Source organism: Trachypithecus francoisi, unplaced genomic scaffold, assembly GCF_009764315.1.
Source record: "Trachypithecus francoisi isolate TF-2019V2 unplaced genomic scaffold, Tfra_2.0 Lachesis_group17, whole genome shotgun sequence".
Lineage (NCBI taxonomy): Eukaryota > Metazoa > Chordata > Mammalia > Primates > Cercopithecidae > Trachypithecus > Trachypithecus francoisi.
Window position 1 is genome coordinate 38993909 of NW_022681462.1, and position 20456 is coordinate 39014364.

At 37.7% G+C, this 20456-nt stretch overlaps 1 protein-coding gene across 2 annotated transcripts in view; it reads right to left on the minus strand.

Annotated features, from left to right (window-relative positions):
- EIF2AK3 (eukaryotic translation initiation factor 2 alpha kinase 3) overlaps positions 1-20456 on the minus strand; it is a 77540-nt gene that overhangs the window by 45055 nt on the left and 12029 nt on the right. For both annotated transcript variants that reach the window (XM_033175399.1, XM_033175400.1), the window contains exon 2: positions 16771-16900. In XM_033175399.1, coding sequence (XP_033031290.1) covers positions 16771-16900 — 130 coding nt within the window. The remainder of the gene's footprint in view (positions 1-16770; positions 16901-20456) is intronic.

Consider the following 20456-nt stretch of genomic DNA (forward strand, 5'->3'; position numbering starts at 1 on the left):
GAAACAGGAATATGAGAGAAGTAAGAGTTAACAAAATTTTTCTACATCGTTTTTTGTTCTTTAAGCAGCAGACTGCTTTCTTTAAAGGGATACTTACTTGAAAACTTGCATACAGTAACTGAGAGTTCTCATTTGGTGTTCAACTCACACATCCACTTTGCCCCAAACCTGGGGTTTTGGAAGACAGATTAAAAGCCACTATTCTAATTCACTTCTTTCTTTCATTTTCCAGTTCAAATCCTTATTATCTCCTGCCTGAACTACTATAATAGCCTCTTTACAGTTCTTAACTGCAAATTTCCTTAATCTTCTATGTATCTTCCAGATTAATCTCTCTGAGTCAGAGTTAAGCTTGTTATGACACTATTCAAAAATCTTCAACAGCTATTATCTTCTTAATAAAGACCCCAAATCCTAAAGATCCAAAATCCTTTGGAGGACATTCAAAGTCCTCTAAATCTGATCTTAAATAAACCTTTCATCCCTGTCTTTTACTTCTCCCCAAATGGGTAGAAATCAGGCATGGTTATTTAAACACAACATTTAATGTTACTGATATTGTTCATTTATGTCATTGTCAATGTCATTTCTTCTTTCTGGAACATCTTTCTGTACCAACTTTGTCGAGAGAAATCCTATGTGGCCTTCAACCTAGCATCACGTATGTTTTTGGTTTGAAATCTAAGAAAATTTTAGCAATGTAAGTTTGCTGACAAAAATCCTATCATTCCTTAACTTTCCTTTTTGTTGTTAACTATAATCCGCGACATTGTGATATTCTCAAAAATTGTTCACTGAACCTCCAAGAAATACTTACCAGGTCAGCTAATGTTTATATTTATGTTTACACAGTGACTGTAAAAGTAGTGCACTCATACCCAGTGCCCAAATTGTGTTATCTAATTACATTCTCCACCAAAAGGAACTAGGGCTCCTCAGAGAAATGGCAGATTCCAGGGCTGGGGCAGTGTAGATGCAAGATGAGCCTTTACCATCTTATTCTTTCAAAAAACAAGGATATGCTTGGAAAGGGTGAGGTCAAATCTGGGACAATTAAGCACCAAAATAGTTAAGTACTGAAGTTTTAAAAATAGAAATTCACATGCTCATACCAATAGCAAACAGATAAAATAAATAATATATGAGGGAAAAGGAAGGGCTGGAGTTGGACAAATTAGCATTTTGCCACCATCACAGTAAAGACTGGGTCATACCAGAGTCAGAAATGGTGCTAAATTGAGGTGGAAACTTTGATGAAGAACAGAATATCTACATGGTCTAGAATGTCTCCTTACAGAGTACTTATCGTTACAAGAAATTAAAAAATAAAAGTTATATATTATATAGTGGAGATAATACCTTGATTGGATAACCAAAGTAAAAATCATCAATGAGAGTTAGATGCCCTGAGAGAGACTTCATCACCTATGTAGTATTCCAGCCAAGAATGCACAGCCTGAACATCAGGCAAGTACAAACTAAGGAAAAGTCCATTTTAAAAATAAAATAACAGAGAAACCATATTCTTCAAAAATGTCAATGTCTGACAAAGAAAGGTTGTGGGAAAAAAAAAAAAAAACTAGATTAAAAGAGGCTAACGTGACAAATGAAGGCAATATCTGACCCTAAACTAGATGCTGTACTAGGGGTAGAGGATGCTATAAAGGATATTATTAGGTCAATTGACAAAACTCGAATATGGATGGTAAGGCATTGTATTAATATAAATTGATAACACTTATAACTTTTGTAATTACATAAGAGAATATCTCTATTAGGAAATACACACTGATGTATTTAAGAGTAAAGGGCCATGATGCATATTTAACTTATCCTCAAATATTTCAAGAAAAACAAGTTTGTATGAGGGAATGGGGGAGAAGAGTAAGAGTAGGTAAGAGGACATGGGCAAGCATATAAAGCAGGCAACCTGGTCGGGATAGGTAAAATCCGAGCATATAAGAGTTTTTGTTTTTTTTCTTTTTTGGTATCACGTTTATTGTGCAACTGTCTGTAGTTTGAAATTATTTCCAAACAAGAGTTTAAAAACAAAAGAAAGGTACTCAAGAGTCTTGCAGGAGCTCTATAATCAAACTCAAGACTATACCATTAAATGAAGGTTTACCATAATTCTAGACACTTAAAGACTCCTGTTACTCTTACTGAAAAAACATTTGATTTTTAGTAAGTTCTCAAGTGACATTGGTATATACCTCACCTAATATTACCTTGGAGTCTTAGCATAACTATTTTATTCTTTGTTTCCTTCTATTTCCTGATAATAGATAACACATTTTGTTCTCAAAAATTAAAACCTTTATTTTTATCTTTTGTAGAATGTCCAACTTAAAGTTGCCATTATAACAAATCTAGGTCACAGTATGCACATACCCTATAATAACAATATGTAGTATTTAGCCTATATGATCTTCTGTTTTGAGTTACTTATCAGATAGAAAATCAAGTATTTACTGTTATCTACCTCCATATTATGTTAAATATTCTATATTTTATTTACCAGAACACTAGATTCAAATGATAATAAAGTTAAAAATAGATATTTTAATTGGCCATCTCAACAGTAGTATTAGGTTAAAGTACAAACAGAGAAAGCAGGTGTGCATGACTAAAACAGGAAGAGGAGTAAGTGTGTCTGCAGTAAACAGATAGCATTTCTTTTGACTTATTTCCTCTTCCATTAAAAACCTCTTTTCCTTTAAAGCAGTACTGGGTCCTTAGGGAATACAGTGTCTCCTAAGTGCAAAAATCAATTGCCAAACCAATATGAAATAAAATCCATTTTTGCCCTCTCCAAAAAGTAAAACCAACCAACCAACCAACCAACCAACCAACCAACAGACTGACCAACCAACCTTATCTTCAATTAAAAATATAGTTTAAAGAACCAAGGCTTGATATGATTGACCATACTGAGAAAACTGCCTTATTTTAAAAGTTAAATGCTCAACAGCATTAACTCAATAAGTACAAAACACAAAACAAGGCATTATGATTCAATAATGAATCATCATGTCATATTTCTGGATTATGATTTTAAAAGTTCACTTTTAAATAGCTGCTCTTCACTAATTGGTTGCTTATGAGTCATATACATGGCTGTTGACCTTTCTGCCAATCTTGTCAAGTCTTTCAGGCTGCATATGTGAAAGCAGATGGAGCTTTTCCTTGAGAGCCACAGAAGCAATATATGCATGCAGTTCAGGTACAGAGATGACATCACCCTTCACAATAGCATTACCTCACCCGCTAAGCATAGGAATGAGTCACCCGATAGTCAGCTGCAAATCTCTTGGTAGAAAAAAATGTAGGTTACGGTGATGCATTTTCACATCCCACTGATTTGTTCATATAAGCAGCTATTTGTTCTGATTCGTTGCTTTGCATCTCAAACTCATTGTGTGACTTGCTTCTCCCTTAAGTCATTTTAAAAAGTCTAAATTTTTGTATTTATTTTCTTTATTTGTTTTCTCCCTGTTCATAATTTAAAATAAAAGGTGCTAGCAAACTCCCAGAGTCTATCTGTGTAATCACAAAGCAGTTTAGTAAAGTAATTCCGTTTCTGTTTCTTAACAAAATCTAAGTGGTACAATGAATACCAGTGGCACTTGCAATCAGGGACTTCCATCTGAAATTAAAATGTGAAAATAAGAACGTTAGTTTTAAAGTGGAGAAAGGAATTTCATGTGAGAAAATAAAGGAAGTACTACTACTAAAATGAGTACTACCAGTAATAAAAAACAAAAATTCCTCTAACTATAAGAAAAAATGTTTGCCATTTGATTCTTCCCTGTTTTTCTATGCAGCCAACCCCTCTCCCCGACTGACTCACACACTTTTTGGGGTACATTCAACTTTATTTTAACTTGTAAAAAATTTCAAGCATATAGAATGTAGAGAGATTAATAAATCCCCATGTATCTACCATCCAGTTTCAACAATTATCAACATTTTGCCAACTGTTCCATCTATCTCCACTCACCTACTCTATACTTGTTTATTGGAGTAAAATCATCAAATTTTTAAATTTCCCCTATTATCTCAAAGATCTACTTTACGATGAGGAATTCCAAGTCTACATATTACATCTGATTCTTTTCCCTCCACGAAGGAGCTTCTTTCACCCCCTTTGTTATGCACTGATTTACTTGAGAAACCAGCTTATCTGCCCTATAGAATGTCCCACAGTCAGGATTGTACATGTCATTTAACATGTTCCTTTATTTCCTGAAAAGTATGATTAGACTTGGAGCTTTGATCTGATGCAGGTTCAATTGTTTTGACAAGAAGACTTCATATCTGGTGCTGTGCACTTCTTATTATATTAGGAGTCTACAAACTAGAGCCCATGGGCCAAATCCAGCCTAATGCCTGTTTTGTAAGTAAAGTTTTATTGGAACACAGCCACACATTCATTCATTTATGTATCTGTCTATGACTGCTTTCTAGTTGCAACTAAAGGCCACATGGTTCTCAAAGCCTAAGATAAGTACCATCTGGCCCTTTATAGGAAAAGTTCGCTGGCCCCTGTGCTATACCATATTAGGAGGCATATAGTGTTTGCATGCCCCACTTTTAATGATGTTACTATCAATCACTTGAGTTTGGGGGAATAGGTCTGATCCCTCCATTTAAAGTGTCCCATCAACTTTTTACCATTTTAGTATTGCTTGATGGCCTATTTCAACAAAAGAACTAGAATAGCAATTTCTAATTTTATCATTCTTTCTGCATTTATTAGTTAGGATTTTTCTTTTTTCTTGCTTTTTTTTTTTTTTTTTTTTGAGATGGAGTCTTGCTCTGTCACCCAGGCTGGAGTGCAGTGGCGCCATCTTGGCTCACTGCAACCTCCACCTTCTGGGTTCAAGTGATTCTCCTGCCTCAGCCTCCCGAGTAGCTGGGACTACAGGCACCCGCCACTATGTCTGGCCTTTTGTATTTTTAGTAGAAACAGGGTTTCACTGTGTTAGCCAGGGTGGTCTCAATCTCCTGACCTCGTGGTCCACCTGCCTCAGCCTCCCAAAGTGCGGAGATTACAGGTGTGAACCACCACGCCCGGCCTAGTTAGGATTTTTCTATAAAGAACTTTTCCTCATTCGGTTTTGGAAGCCAGAATTGCACACACTAGCATTCTGTTGATTAGTGACTCAAGCATTAAACACTCTCAAATCCCAAAAATTATATCCAGAAGTAACTTACCCACTATAAGACTGAAAATTGAAAAGGGTTCAGGAGCAGGAGCCTCAGTGAGACCGCTGTGTTCGCTAACCAGGAAACAGGGAAAAGGAACACACTGATAGTTAGTGCCCTGATAGTTAACAAAAGCCAAGTTCTGTGTATAAGGTAAGAAGTAACAAGATTTAAAAAGAATAGAGGGTAAGAAAAAGAGTGTGGCAAGATGCAGATGCACCGAGTGTAGAGATAAGGAAGAAAGAGCGTGTAAAACACCAATTGTCCTAGAATATTTATTAAAGGGGCACACATCCCTATCCCACCTAAGAACCCCAGGGAATATTTCTAGAATAATACAGTAACATGCTTACAACGATGATCCCAAGGAATAAATAAAAAGATACAACTTATTAAGATTGGGAAGATGTGAAATACATGAATACACCATTAATGTCCTCACTTGTAAGTGGGAGTTGAACAATGAGATCACATGGACACAATGAGATCACATGGGAAACAACACATACTGAGGTCTGTCTGGGTTGGGGGTTAAGGGGAGGAAAAGCATTAAGACAAACACCTAATGCATGTGGGGTGTAAAACCTAGATGATGGGTTGATAGGTGTAGCAAACCACCATGGCACATGTATACCTATGTAACAAACCTGCACGTTCTGCTATATCCTGGAACTTAAAGTTAAAAAAAAAAAGAAAGAAAGAAAAGAAAAAGAAACCTATGCCATTAAAAATGCTCAATTGTTTACTTTTTTATTATCTGGAAGTCTCCTTCACCTAGAACAATTACTTTCCTAGCCATACTAGTTGTTTTGCAAACCAAGGTGGTGGGGCAACAGCACACATCCAAAATACAAAATCAAGATGTATCCACACCAACCAGAGCAGCTGACTGCACCTCATTCAACTCCATCCCCTGGGTCCCTGACTCTACTACTCATTCACTATGTGACGTCGGATAAAAACGAACACTTCACTGTTTTACAGAATGTCTCATGTTCCCTTATTTCACTTGATTCTCAAAGTCACTCTCCACAACTAACTTAAAACGGATTCCTTTTTGGTCTCCAACCATTGACTAATGCTTTTAACACTTTGGGCATCCACATCCACAGGCTTCCTGCTTTTTTCCACTGCTTTCCAAGTTCCCCCAGTTGAGACTGGAAAGGGTTTTCCAATGTTCTGTTTTGCTGAAAACTTTCAATAAGACTAACGAATCAACGAGTTGTTTGAAGAGGCATTTGCATTATAAGCCAGTTATCTCTAATTATGGAAGTATTTATAAATATTCATAAAGTCTTCACACCAAGTAGCAGATGGGAAAATCTGAAGGAAAGCAGGATAATCCCTAAAATCCTACTAAAACAAATCTATCATTGAAACACTTTTTCTCTCAATTTTCTCTGACTTATCAGTCTCTCTTAATTTTAAAATGTTGGACTTTAAAACTTGGTCATAGGTCTTCTCACCCTACTTTCTTTCAAGGTGATTGATCTTCTCAGTTCCCATGACACAAGCGATTCTAATTTTAATTTCAGCCCAGACATTTCCTCTGTCAGCACAAGACCCATAAAGTCAAATGCCTTCTTTAGCATCTCTCATGGTCTCTCCAAACTCATATGTAGAAAACACATGTTCTTCCTTTCTATACCTGTTCTTAATTTACTACTAAATCCTCCTTTGCTCTTGTATCTTCATAAAGATCTTCCTTGTTAAACACCCTTTGAATCCATCACTTTACTTCACTCATTTCCACTGTCACCATCCAGTCTATCATTCCCATCTGGATGACTACCATGCAGTCTCTTAACTAGCGTGGGAGACTAGAAATAGTCTCCCAATTTCTGCTGTTGTTCCAGTCCATTTTCTACAGTCAGAGTGATCACTTCCACTTAAACCTTCAACGGTTTCTCATGGCTCAGGATAAAATCTGAAACGCCAAACATAGCTTACTAGACCCTGTATAACCTGGTCCTGGCCTGGCCTACCTCAATGGGCTCATTTTGGCTACTCTCTCCCAACCCTCATTCCTGTTGCCATCCTCAACTTCTCTTAGTTCCCCGAAAATGCCATGGTAACTCTCGCCTCAAGGCCTTGAGATAGGCTATTTCCTCTCCTAGAGCAATCCTCCCCTTCTTCTCTACCCATCTCTTGCCTCAGTAACTCCTGATCATACAAGAGAGGCCTTCTTTGACCATCAGGCTAAGTAAGCACTTAAGCTTGTTGGAGTCTTTCTTTGTGCTCTATCCTGCCTTGCGCCAGTTACCACACTCACTTGCATTATTTACACTATAATTATTTCATATTTGCCTCCCTAGCTGGCTCCACACAGTACCTTATAAGTTCTAGGAAGGCAGGAATCATATCTGTCCTGGGCAGTGCACAATTCTGCATGCCTCCCTCCTGCAATCCAACAATGTTGAATTCAGTTTTGGATGTGTTAAGTTTTGGTGCCTGTGACTATCCCACTAGGGTTGTCCTAGAAGCAGTTTAGGTGCTCAAAATGTGCTGAGTTATGCGCTAACTGTGCTCTACGCAGGATGTCTCTGAGTAATTAATTTCCATAAAGCACATGAAGAATTATTAGTAGAGAAAATACAAATAAATTGGTAAGCATTAAGGTATTTTAAAAAACATTAAATGTTGGAAAGAGGGAAGACGTAAGTACAAAGATCTAGGGTTGAGTCTCAGCTTTACTACATCAGACAAATCTCTGAACCATTTTGATCTCCAATTTTATCATCCAAAAAATTAGGGTTAATAAGAGTATTTACTTCACAGGGCTATGTAAATGACTAAGTAAGAATAGATATCATTTTACAAACTATAAAGTGCACTCAAACAACAGTTTATGATCCAGGGCTGCTTACTTTGATCTTCTAAGGTAACTTGTGTGTGTTTATGTGTATATATACATGTATACTTAGTTAAAAGCAAAAATATAAACTCAATCTAGCTCATGTGACCACCTATAATTCATTGTCAGCTTTATTTTATTCTCTATTGGAAACTTCACGAGAGAACTATTACTCATTAATACAAAATTTCAAAAATAACAAAAGCTTTTTGAATTCTAGAGAATACCTGCTCCAGAAGTAAATTAAAGGGGAAAGCAGACAGAAAGCTTAATTATGCAAAGTCAGTTATTTCTTTCTCAAACATGGATTCACATCTGTTTAAAAACAAGGCCTCAAAACCAAATAAAGATTAATTCAATGTAGAATTAAATATCTCAAACTGCTGCAGTTTTTGATTTATCAGAAAGCTCTACCATGCCTAAAATTCTTTGACTGTAACATAAAAACTCTAATGGATTGAAAGAACTTTATTAATCAATAAGGACAATCAATGCTAAAGAAATATTAACACATATGTTTGTATATTTTAATTCTTCAAAAATGATACACTTGAATAGAACATAAACAGTAAATCTTAATTAACCAAAATGAGCAACTGACTACATTACTAGACGTCAGAATTGACTATTTGTGACTTAAAAAAAAGGGATGCTTCAATATTATTGTATTATAGAAATATATATTTCTACACCTCCCTGGAAACATTGGGGAAAGTAAAAGGAAGACTGTTTGATAAAAGTAAAGGGTCTCCAGGAATGGTACCTGAAAGACAAGGGAAGGGGCATCACCATTAGATGATGACGCCCTAAAGGGAGGGGTAATGAGATCGTTCAGCAGATCCGTGTATTAGTCAGAATGCATCCCAAGTGACATGCTATATGCTTAAATGTTGAGAAAAAACTCTGTAATGATTTGGTATTTATTATCTTCAAAAATTGTAAATTAGTACTCAAGAGCAGAGAAATACCAAGTAGATAACTGTTTGATTCTTTTTTTCACTAATTTAGTCAACCTACAAAACAAACTGCCTCAAGGAAAACTACCAGACTAAGCATACTTCTCACAGTCATGATAAAAGAACACTGATTTTAATAACTATCTCTGCCTTCACCTAGATTAATCTATATTCATGACATAAACAATGTACATGAAGAGCCAATTTCCTAAAAAAATAAGAAAATAAAAACAGGGCCAAGTAAGTTTCTCCTTTGGTGACATGCAATGCTGGGATAAATTAGCTTACTTCAGAGCACTACTTTCAGCTATGCTAAGAGATTAACACAACAAAATTAAATTAAAGCACTGTTTCATTTCTATAATTAAAAGAAAAGCAATTAACCCAGGCAATTATTTAAATATTGGCTTGCTACATGATTGACAGCTACGCTTCAAAATAAACTGCCATCTTAGATGACACAGACTCAAAATGTGCTAGTTTGCGTACAAATGAAAAACTGCAAAACAACTTGGACAGCTTTCAGTGTAAGTAAGAGAAGCTTTAAAAGAGATTACAGATCCTCTTAATAAACACTTAAAAGGGTCTACTAGTAGACTCTTTCTGAACAAATCAGTAACCAGTAAAGCCGTGCCCTTTTCAAAGGCAGTACCACTTTTCAAAGCCTTTCTATTAGTGGAATGCACGCAGTCTGATATGGGGAGGGGGAGGAGGCTGGAGAGCACCAGCATCAGAGCTGTCTGTTTCTGCACCTGTCTGAAACAGAAAGGCGGTGTCCCTTGGGGAGAAACATGCCTAAAATAAAGCAAAACCCCAAACCTTATCTAAGTTTAGACGTTAGAGTTGTTTGTTCTTCTTAAGAGGAAAAAAAGAGCATCTTTAACAGAAAATCAAAACAGAAAACAAATATGGTATCTCTAAATAAAGAAAAGATAAAGGTATTCATCTAAGTACAAATTAGTTATATATACACAGTAACAATATGCTTTCTGGATAACAATAAGGAAGGTCTTCATATTTAAAAATGAGTTCCAAGACATAAAGAAGTAGATAGTTCAATCTACTTAGATTTGGTGAAGTGATCCAAATGTAGCCCAGAGATCCTAAAGAAAAAACGATGCTCATGTGTTACAAAACAAAATTTTAAGACAATCAGTGGGGAACCACAGACAAATTTCCTTAGTGCTTTGCTCCGAGGTTGAATCTGAATATAAATTACTAGAGGAAAGCAAATCAGGTTTCATGTCAGGTGGTCCTTCTGAAAATTAAAAACAATATTCTTAGCTATCATTAACTGGCAAAAATATTATGCTTAGAACCTAAGCACATCTGTTAAAGCTAATACAGTGAACTTTAGGTGCATCCTTTATTCTAAGACACACAAACATGCACCCTAACGGTTTTAGCTTATGTATCCACACTCTTTTCAGGAGATAATGGCAAATGAGATGTGTGTCCCAAGGTACACAATTCATACAATTCATTCTAAATATAATTTAAAACATCCTGTTCTTAATGGAACTGTTAATTTCCCTTATCTTCCAGGAGATTATTTTTTTCATTGATATAATCAAAATCCCACTAAAGCAACAAAATACACTATTTTATAAGCCTTTTGGATCAGAAAAGGTTAAGAACAACATCAGAGCAAGCCAGGAGGCAAGTATGTACCTAATGGTAATTCCTAGTGAATTTGTTCTTTATTTTCAGAAGAATCCTTAAATGTAGTAAAAGGAAAAGTTCAAAAATTTCTCCAGATAATTTACTTGGGTGTTTCATGCATGTGACTGTACCTGATGCATGAAGTTAGATTATCTTTAGAAATGTAGTCCAATCCTATAATTTTACAGAGAAGGAAATTAAAGCTCTACTGATTAAATAATTTAGCCAGTTCACACAGTAAGTTAATGGAAGAATTATGACTAAAACTGAAGCTCCTGAATCCTAGGCCCTCCTCCACAATGCCACATAGTCTAAAAAGTTCCTGTGTGGCTTTATTATTCCAGCAAAAGTACATGTGATCCACAATCAATTCCTTTATCAATAACTTAAAAATTATTATACAGTCTATCAAATCCTTTATCCTTCAGCTTCTCAAATTAGTAAGTAACTTTGATAGTTGCAGAGAATACATCTTCTCTGGTCTGAGTTGAATCTGTTTCCTCTTCATAAGACAGGGTTGTGCTATGTGGCCCAGGCTGGTCTCAAACTCCTGGGCTCAACTGGGCTCAGCCTCCTGAGTAGCTGGGACGACTACTCAGGAGGCACGTGCCACTGCACCCAACTTTCATACCACTCTTGATGAAAGCTTGGAGGAACTGACATTCTAATACAGGAGTCCCCACAGGAAGCCATGAACCTATTTATTGTTACCTGGGAGGTGACACCTGCTATATATCCATGCCAGCTCTTTCTGCCTGCTACAACTGGCCCTCTTCCCTACACCAGCCTTTACAACCAAACACACTGGGTTTCTGAGAGAAGAAGTTAACTATTTCTCACAAAGTTAACTATTATGAAGGTTAAGGACCTTAAGAAAACACTGCACCGGATGCATTTTGAAGGTAGTATTACTCTATGCATCCAATTCACAGCATTTCAAATGGCAGTTTTTGATTTTTTTTTTGTTTTTGAGACAGGGTCTCACTCTGTCACCCAGGCTGGAGGGCACTGGTGTGATCTGACCCACTGCAACCTCCGCCTCCCAGGCCCAAGCAATCCTCCCACCTCAGCCTCCCGAGTAGCTGGAACTACTGGTGCATGTCACCACACTCAGTTAATGTTTGTAATTTTTTTTGTATTTTGTATGTTTTGTAGAGATGAGGTTTCGCCATGTTGCCCAGGCTGGTCTTGATCTCCTGAGCTCAAGCAATCCACCTGCTTTGGCTTCCCAAAGTGCTGGGATTACAGATGTGAGCCACTGTGCCTGGCCTTGGTGATCCTTTTGTGGTGTTTTGTCCAACTTTTTTTTTTCTAAATCTGAACTGGACAAATGTTCAACTTTTGAACATAACTTCTAGATGCTGAGCAGCACATACCTTGCTGAATAACAGATGACTCACACTCACAATACATTCTTCTCTCCTTGCTAATATGTTTATAATTTCACAAATATTCTTATATTTCTATCATATACCAAATAAGTAATTTTCAAAGTATGGTTTGTGGACTCTTTCAGGGGTGCAAAATAGCAAACAGTTTTCAAGCAAGGTGTGATTTGCCTTTTCACTGGGTTGCTATTTGCCCTGAAGGTATAAAAGCAATGCTGACTAAAACTGCAGGTGCCTTGGCACAATTCAGGAACCAAACTAAGAATACAATGTATTCTTCACTGTCATACACCTGAAGTAAAAGGAAAAAAATAGAGACAGTTGCACTTAAGAATGTTCTTGATGAAGCAATAAAAATGACTGATTTCATTAAATCTTGACCCTGAGTACACATCTTTTCATTATTCTGCATGACTAATTAGGAAGTATGTAACAAGCCTTTCTTCACATGCTAAAGCATGTCTTGAGGAAAAGCACTTCTGGAACTGAGTTGTGAGCTGAACTAGCAGCTTTGTTCATTGAGCTCCAATTTTACTCAAAAGTCAACTGAGAAAAATCATGATTATAGGACTTGGGTATCTGGTAGACATTTTCTAAAAAATGAACAAAGTGAACTTTTTACTTCAAAGAACATATCTTGACAGTATTTGTGATAAAATTTACATTTTCAAGTGAATTCTAGAATACTGGAAAACTTGGGCCAGGCGTGGTGGCTCACGCCTGTAATTCCAGCACTTCGGGAGGCTGAGGCAGGAGGACAGCTTGAGCCCAGCAGTTCAAGATCAGCCTGGGCAACATAAGAAAACTCCATCTCTACAAAAAATTTTAAAAAAGTAGCTGAGCTTGGTGGCAAGCGCCTATAGTCTTAGCTACTTAGGCTGAGGTGGAAGGATTGCTTGAGCCCAGGAGTTGGAGGCTACTGTGAGCTATGATCACACCACTGCACTCCAGCCCGGGCAACAGAGCAAGACCCTGTCTCTAAAAGACAAAAAAACAAAACAAAACAAAAAAACTTGCATCTGCAAATTTTCTCTTGACAGCTTCCCAGTACTTACAGACTTTTCTGATGAGATCAGTGGTTAACAGCAACAAATTTGATTTTTAAAAAATATTCCATAAGGAAATATGCCAATATTTAAAAGATCTGTGTAACTCAGTCAATATTTTCCAAGTTATAAAATCATGCATGAGTAAAAGGCAAGACAGACCAATGGATGTTAGTGTTCAGAGTATAAAATGTTCATTGATATGTTTTCTGATTCCACACTGCAACTAATCTTTAAAAAACTTCCAGTTGTTTTGGCAGAGTATTAAAAAAGAATGGCCTCAACTATTTGAAAAGGCTACTAGAATATTCCTCCCTTTTCCAACTACATTTGTATGTGACTGGATTTTCTTCTTTATGTAGTTAAATCAAAACAACAATGCAATATTTTTAAGGCAGAAGCGGATACAACTGTCTTCTTTTTTTTTTTTTTTTTTTTTTTTTTGAGACGGAGTCTCGCTCTGTCGCCCGGGCTGGAGTGCAGTGGCCAGATCTCAGCTCACTGCAAGCTCCGCCTCCCGGGTTCCCACCATTCTCCTGCCTCAGCCTCCCAACTGTCTTCTATTAAACCAGAAATTTAAGAGACTTGCAAAAATGTAAAATGCCACTTTTTTCATTAAATTTTTTGTATTAAAGAATATAGTTATTATTCATAAAAATGTTATGCTATAGTGGAGTGGGTTTACTGTTATTTCTTTAATAAAATAAATGTTTTTCAAACATTTGTTTTAGGCTGGTCGTGGTGGCTTATGCCTGTAATCCCAGCACTTTGAGAAGCCAACGTGGGAAGATCACTTGAGCCCAGGGGTTTGAGACCAGCCTGGGCAATATTGAGATTCTCTCTCTACCAAAAAAAAATTAGCTGGGCATGGTGGTGCATGTCTGTAGTCCCAGCTACTCAGGAGGCTGAGGCAGGAGGATTGCTTCAGCCCAGGATTCAAGGCTGCAAAGAGATATGATCACACCATTGTACTCCAGCCTGAAAAAAAGCTCTTTGGAGCCCTCAATAATTTTTTAGAGTATTAAACAGGTTCTGAAACCAAACGGTCTGAGAACCACTGTACTCTATGAACAGCCTGAGTTTATAAAGAAAGGGAGGTATATACAAGGTGGCAAAAGGGCTTCAGAGCAGGCAGAATGGAGTACAGTCAGGCAAGCCTGGGCTCAGTTCCAACCTCATCATATATATAGACAGTCAGCAACCTCAAGCAAATTTATTTGAGCTGCCATTTCCTCTTTACAAAATGAGACCAATGTAGTAACCTCAGAAGGGTTACTATGAGGATTACACTGTGTAAGGAGCATCGAGTATATGTTATAATGCTGGGAACAACGTTATATCATCAGTATCTCTACATATTAAACATCTACTCTCAAGAAATGGCCCAAGAATTTGGGGTAGCAGTAAAATCTAGTTAATCTATCATGTTATCACAGCTGTTTAAATGCCTTCAGATTTTTTTTTCTATGAAGTAGAAAAGTAAAACCTAGATAACGCAAAGAGGTATCAGGATTCTTTTCCTGCATGAAAAGCAACCCATGAGCTTTCTGAATAGGCTTTCGATTCAACATTTCTCTTGTTGTTGTTGTTGTTTGAGATGGAGTCTTGCACTGTCACCTGGGCTGGTGTGCAGTGGCACAATCTTGACTCGCTGCAACCTCCGCCTCCCAGGTTCAAGAGATTCTCCTGCCTCAGCCTCCCGAGTAGCTAGGATTACAGGCACCTGCCACTACGCCTCGCTAAGTTTTTGTATTTTTAGTAGAGACAGTCTCAAACTCCTGACCTCGTGATCGGTCCTCCTCAGCCTCCCAAAGTGCTGGGATTACAGGCATAAGCCACCACGCCCAGCCTATGATTCAACATTTCAAAGGATTCTATCCAAAAGATCTAGGATTGGGGGTGGGTGGGTGTGAGAGAGGACACTAAAAACAAGGGAGCCCTAATAAACCACAGAAAATGGTGCGAACTAAGGACAGTAAGAAAGTTGAACTGTAGTTTTAAAAACAGCTATCTGTAAGATAACTGCTATCTGTAAGAAAATCTTCAAATACAACTAGCTACTTATAACTCAAACACTCTTACTAGCACTCAGGTTATTAAAACTATTTGCACTCTACTTTGCCATACCATGCAACTTATCTTTTTGTACCTATGTATATTTCAGTTTGCAAACACACATATGCTTTGAACCACTACAACACACTGATATTACCTCAGATGTAAGCAGCTTACAATCTTCTCATTTTGCTGATCATCTCTTATGTCTAGTTTAAAAATAAAGTAAAATATGCATACCCAAGCATAATCTCAACAGAAGAAAAATAAACAAGTTTATCTTAAGTAGTAATTCACTTGAATACCATACTCAATTATAAACTTAATGTAATTTACAATCAAATTGCTATTTGCATTAATAACTCATAACACAATAGAAGTTCTCTATTCTCAAAATATATGTTCAGTATACTGAGAAATAGTAGCCACCTATAAAGTCTACTCAGGGTTTAGCACACAGCAAATGTGGAAATTTGGCAGTGTTGTTTCCTTAAGTATCAGTTTGGGTGCACCAGAAAAGATTCGGGCTGGGTTTACTGGAAAGCACAGGAAAGTCTGTTATTATAGATGGGTCACTGATAACAGTTTCCCACTGGAAAGTTTGGTCACCAATATTCAGGTCATTCTCAAACCCCTCATGTAAGATTTTGTCTTTTCCATACTTAATATCAGCTAGGAAGCTTTTTAAAGAAAAAGACTGATGACAAAACAGAAAAAAGACTACCCTAGGGAGTGTCCTACAGGAACAACTCGATATAAAAGAAGGCCACGGGCATTCTGGAAAACAGAGGTGACTGCTTCAATGTTAGTAGTCACCACTCAAAAGATGGACTCATTCTTAAATAATTTAAACAACAGACTAAAGCTCCAGAAAAGGAGAGAGACTTCGTCCATCAGAATTGAAACTAAAGGTGAGGAAAATCAGCTTCTCTTATTTAATCTCCCCCATCTGTACCCCATGAAGGCAGGCTGTGTCCTCACTTTATTGATGAGAGCAACTAAAACTCTGAGGGCCTTGAAGTCATGTGCCAGAGTAACTTTGGAAGTGAGGTCTCTTTGAATCTATGCTCTTTCCCCTCTACTATTCTAGAGCTCCAAATTATTAAGTATACATTTTCTGCAAATAATCAAATTTGCCTGGAATTACATTACAAAAAAATTTCAGATGAATTCTGTTTATAATTAGGGAATAATAATTTATGGGATTTTGCAGCACAGATTTCTAAGTAGTAAAATTCAATAAAGTTTTTATTTATATTTATCTTATTATTCCTAGAGACCTTGTGATGATAATAAACAATCATTTATAGCTCAGATAATGTGCTATGCTGATATGGCAGATAGGATCCTCAGTTGCTCACTTATAGGATTAACTCATTTAATGCCCCAAGTAATCCTAAGAAGATGTTATTATCCATCTCATTTCACAAGAGGGGAACTGAGGAATAGAAAAGTTAAGTAATTGCCCTTACTTAAAGGGACACAACCTATAAGAGGGAGATAGGCCTCAAACGTGGGCAATAGGGCCCCAAACTTCTTAATATCAGCAATGACTCATTAGAATTAAGTTTTCCAGTCAATACTTAACAGAAAATTCTTACCTCTGGTTTGCTAAGGCTGGATGACACCAAGGAACCGGATCCCACGTCCAAATCCCACTGTTTTTTACCATGATTTTCAGGATCCAAGGCAGCAATTCTCCCATCTAAAGTGCTGATAATTACTAGTGACCTGTAAATATTAAAAATATTTTTAAAATTAAACAGATATCTAAGATATTGGGAACTTATCCCACATACTCAAAAGAAAACCAGCCCATGTCCAGGCCTCTATTAGTAGAAAGGAAGAGGGGGCCTTCTACCACTCTTGCCACCACTGTCTTTGGACCAAGACAATTTCAATATGCCCTTTATCTGTTTATGTCACTTATGAAAAGCCCCTGACTCATAGGTCATCCTTCATTCCACACTCTAATTCCCATAAGGAACACAATGTTCCCTGGTATGTCCTCTTCTACCTGCTTACCTCCTGAAAGCCTTTCCCCTGAAACACTGTCTTCCCTGAACATTCACTTATCTTCTTGCTCTCATAGAAACCGGGCTTACCCTGAGGACATTGCTTCCCTCCAGAAGCATAACCCTTGCTCAGAATGGGGTAAGTGGACTCCATGTATCTTGTTGCCATTTCCAGACCACGTTTTTCCTCTCCTCTCTGAAAATCCTCAGGATCAGACTGTTTTGTCCATTACCCCTCCCAGTAGACATCTAATTTACCCTTAGATAACTAGCCCCATCCTGAAGGATTTCAGCTGCTGGTTTACTGTCACTACCTAACATATTTAACATACTTCTGTCTCAATTCTTTGGGTTTTCATTATCTGTCTACCATGCTTCAGCTGCTCCTGTGGTCAGACACTAGAATTTGTCATTACAAATCACCAGAACCCCCTAACCACCAATCCCTCTCTTTTCAGCTCACTTCCTCTACTTCCCTGACTGCAACAAACTTCTGACCCCACCAGAACCTACAAGCACTGATACTACAACCTTCACTACCACCATGCCCTCATTTCTTTCTTAACCAGTTAAAATCCTACAGTCCTTCATCTTAAGCACTACTTTGCACACACCTCAACTCCCTACCCTGCCTCTCATATGTCACACTCTGGAAGAACTGGTTAAAGTCAATCTTCTCCCCTTTCTTACTCCTACATCTGTGCAGTTGAATGTATCTCAAAAGAAACAAACCATGTTGACTATCTTCACTTTAATTAATGACCACCAACCTCAAAAAGGCTACTAACAATGCTTAGCAATCATAACACCCTTCCCTATCTATCCATTATGCCACTGAACCATGTTAATCATTTCATGTCTCCCCGCTCCTCTTCAGAGCTTCTGATACCAGCTCTTTCAAGCTCACACATCTTGGTGACTGTGCTTCTTATTTCATGGAGAAAAACAGGAGAAATCAGCTTATTTCCCTCCACCACCTCTATCTATTCATTAGTACCTGGACCATGAGTTCCACCTTCCCTCCTGTTAGTGCAAGTGAACTGTCCACACTCCCATCTACCGCCAACACCTCCAAGTAAGCAACAGAGCTCCCACTTAGGCATTCGTGAGGTCTTGCTCCTGCAAATGTCTCCTGTCACTCCCATACCATCAATCATTCCCTCTCTACTAGAATATTCCCATCAGCATTTGCTATAAACTGAACTTTTGTGTCCCCACCAAAAATTCACAAGTTGAAACCTAATCCCCAAGGTGATCGTACCAGGAGGTGGGGCTTTGGGAGGTGATTCGTTCATGAAGGTGGGGTCCTCTTATGAGTAAAGTAAAAGCAGCCCCAGAGACTGCCTCACCCCTTCCTCACCATGTGGGGAATTAATGAGGAATCAGTCTTCACCAGATACTGAATCTGCTGGTACCTTGATCTTGAACTTCCCAGTCTCTAGAACTATAAGAAATAAATGTCTGTTGTCTATAAACCACCCAGTCTACAGTATTTTATTATAGCAGCATTCAAACCTGCTACTATTTTCCCCAACTTAAAAACCAAACCAGATCAAACAAAATGAATCCTTCTCCCACCTCAAGCATCCAATCTATTTCTTGCCCCTCTGCAACAAAACTCCTTGAAAGAGTTGTTATATACTGTCTCTAAATCTCCTCTTCCTCTTCTATGTTGAACTATTTCTAATCAAGTTCTTGCCCCTACCATCTCACTGAAATGGTTTTTGTCAGAGTCAACAATGATCTTCACACTGATAAATCCCATGGTCAGGTCTTGCTTCACTTGACCACCCAGCAGCACCTGACCAGCCATTCCTGCCCTCCAAGAAACACACTCTATGTGGCTTCCAAGACACCACGCCTTTTTTTTTGGACTCAGTTCTATGCTATTCTCTCTCAGTTTCATTTTCTGGTTCCTTCTTATCTTTCCTATCTCTTAAAATAGTCTCTACCTACATGTGATTTTTTTGGTGATCTCATTCAGTCTCATAGCTTTAAATATCATCTATATCCTGGCAACTCCCAAATTTATATCTGGTTTCAGGCCTCTCCCCTGAACTGCAGACATACATATCTAACCACCTACCTGATTTAGATTGTCTAACAGGCTTCTCAGAGTTCGCATATCCACAGACAGACTCCCCCAACTCTTCAAATACATCATGCAAAATTTTTGCTTAGGGCCTTTGAATCTACTGTTCCTTCTGCCTGGAACATACACCTCCAGCTACAGAGCAGACTCTCCATAAATTTTTTATTTATTTTTATTTATTTACTTTTTGAGACATAGTTGCACTCTTGTCACCCAGGCTGGAGTGCAATGGCATAATCTCAGCTCATTGCAACCTCTGCCTCCTGGGTTTAATCAAGTCTCCAGCTTCAGCCTCCCAAGTAGCTGGGATTACAGGTGCCCACCACCACACCCGGCTAATTTTTATATTTTTAGTAGAGATGGGGTTTCCCCATGTTGGCCAGACTGGTCTCGAACGCCTGATCTGAGATGATCCACCCACCTCGGCCTCCCAAAGTGCTGGGATTACAGGTGTGAGCCACCGTGCCTGGCCTAAATAGTTGTTTAAAGGATGACTTGTACAGTTGTTCTAGGAATTCATTAGGTGTATTTATCAGCTTTAAAGACCATGCACATTGTAAGCACGTATAGTTATATTCCTGGTTGGGAGTACAAGATGCAGCTTTATCTCTTCTATATCACTTGATGCACAATGTATATAAATTCAAAGTAAAGCCGCAAGTTGACCAAGACAGACATGTTCAAGTAAACCCATTTGAAACCCTTCAAAGAGCAATTAATTTAGTTTCCAAACTCTACACTAATTCTAATTTCGAATTTTTTGAATGGTAACTTAGTCTGATTTGTGAAAGGAAAGACCTTGCCATCCTACAAACTCAAGTAATTTTAGATAACAAACCAAAAGAGAACCATCCAACTTCTTGCCCTCCATGTCATCCTTCTGCTTTCTAAAGAAATTAGGAGTTGGTAAAGCAAAAGGATACTTTGCGTAAGAAAATTATTTTATAACAAAGAGTATAAAAATTCACACCTTGGATATGCCACTTTGTAAAACAATGCAATCTAATTAATTTAGAGATCAACAGTTAACAGCCAAGCTAACTCTTTCCTAGTCCCATTGTAGAGATGTTTCATTTTTCTATTCAAGAATCATTAACCACAAATAAATGGCTGAATGAAAAAAATTCTAATTGAAACAAAATTTAGTGTAAGCAAACAGTGTTGACCCATGAAAAATTAA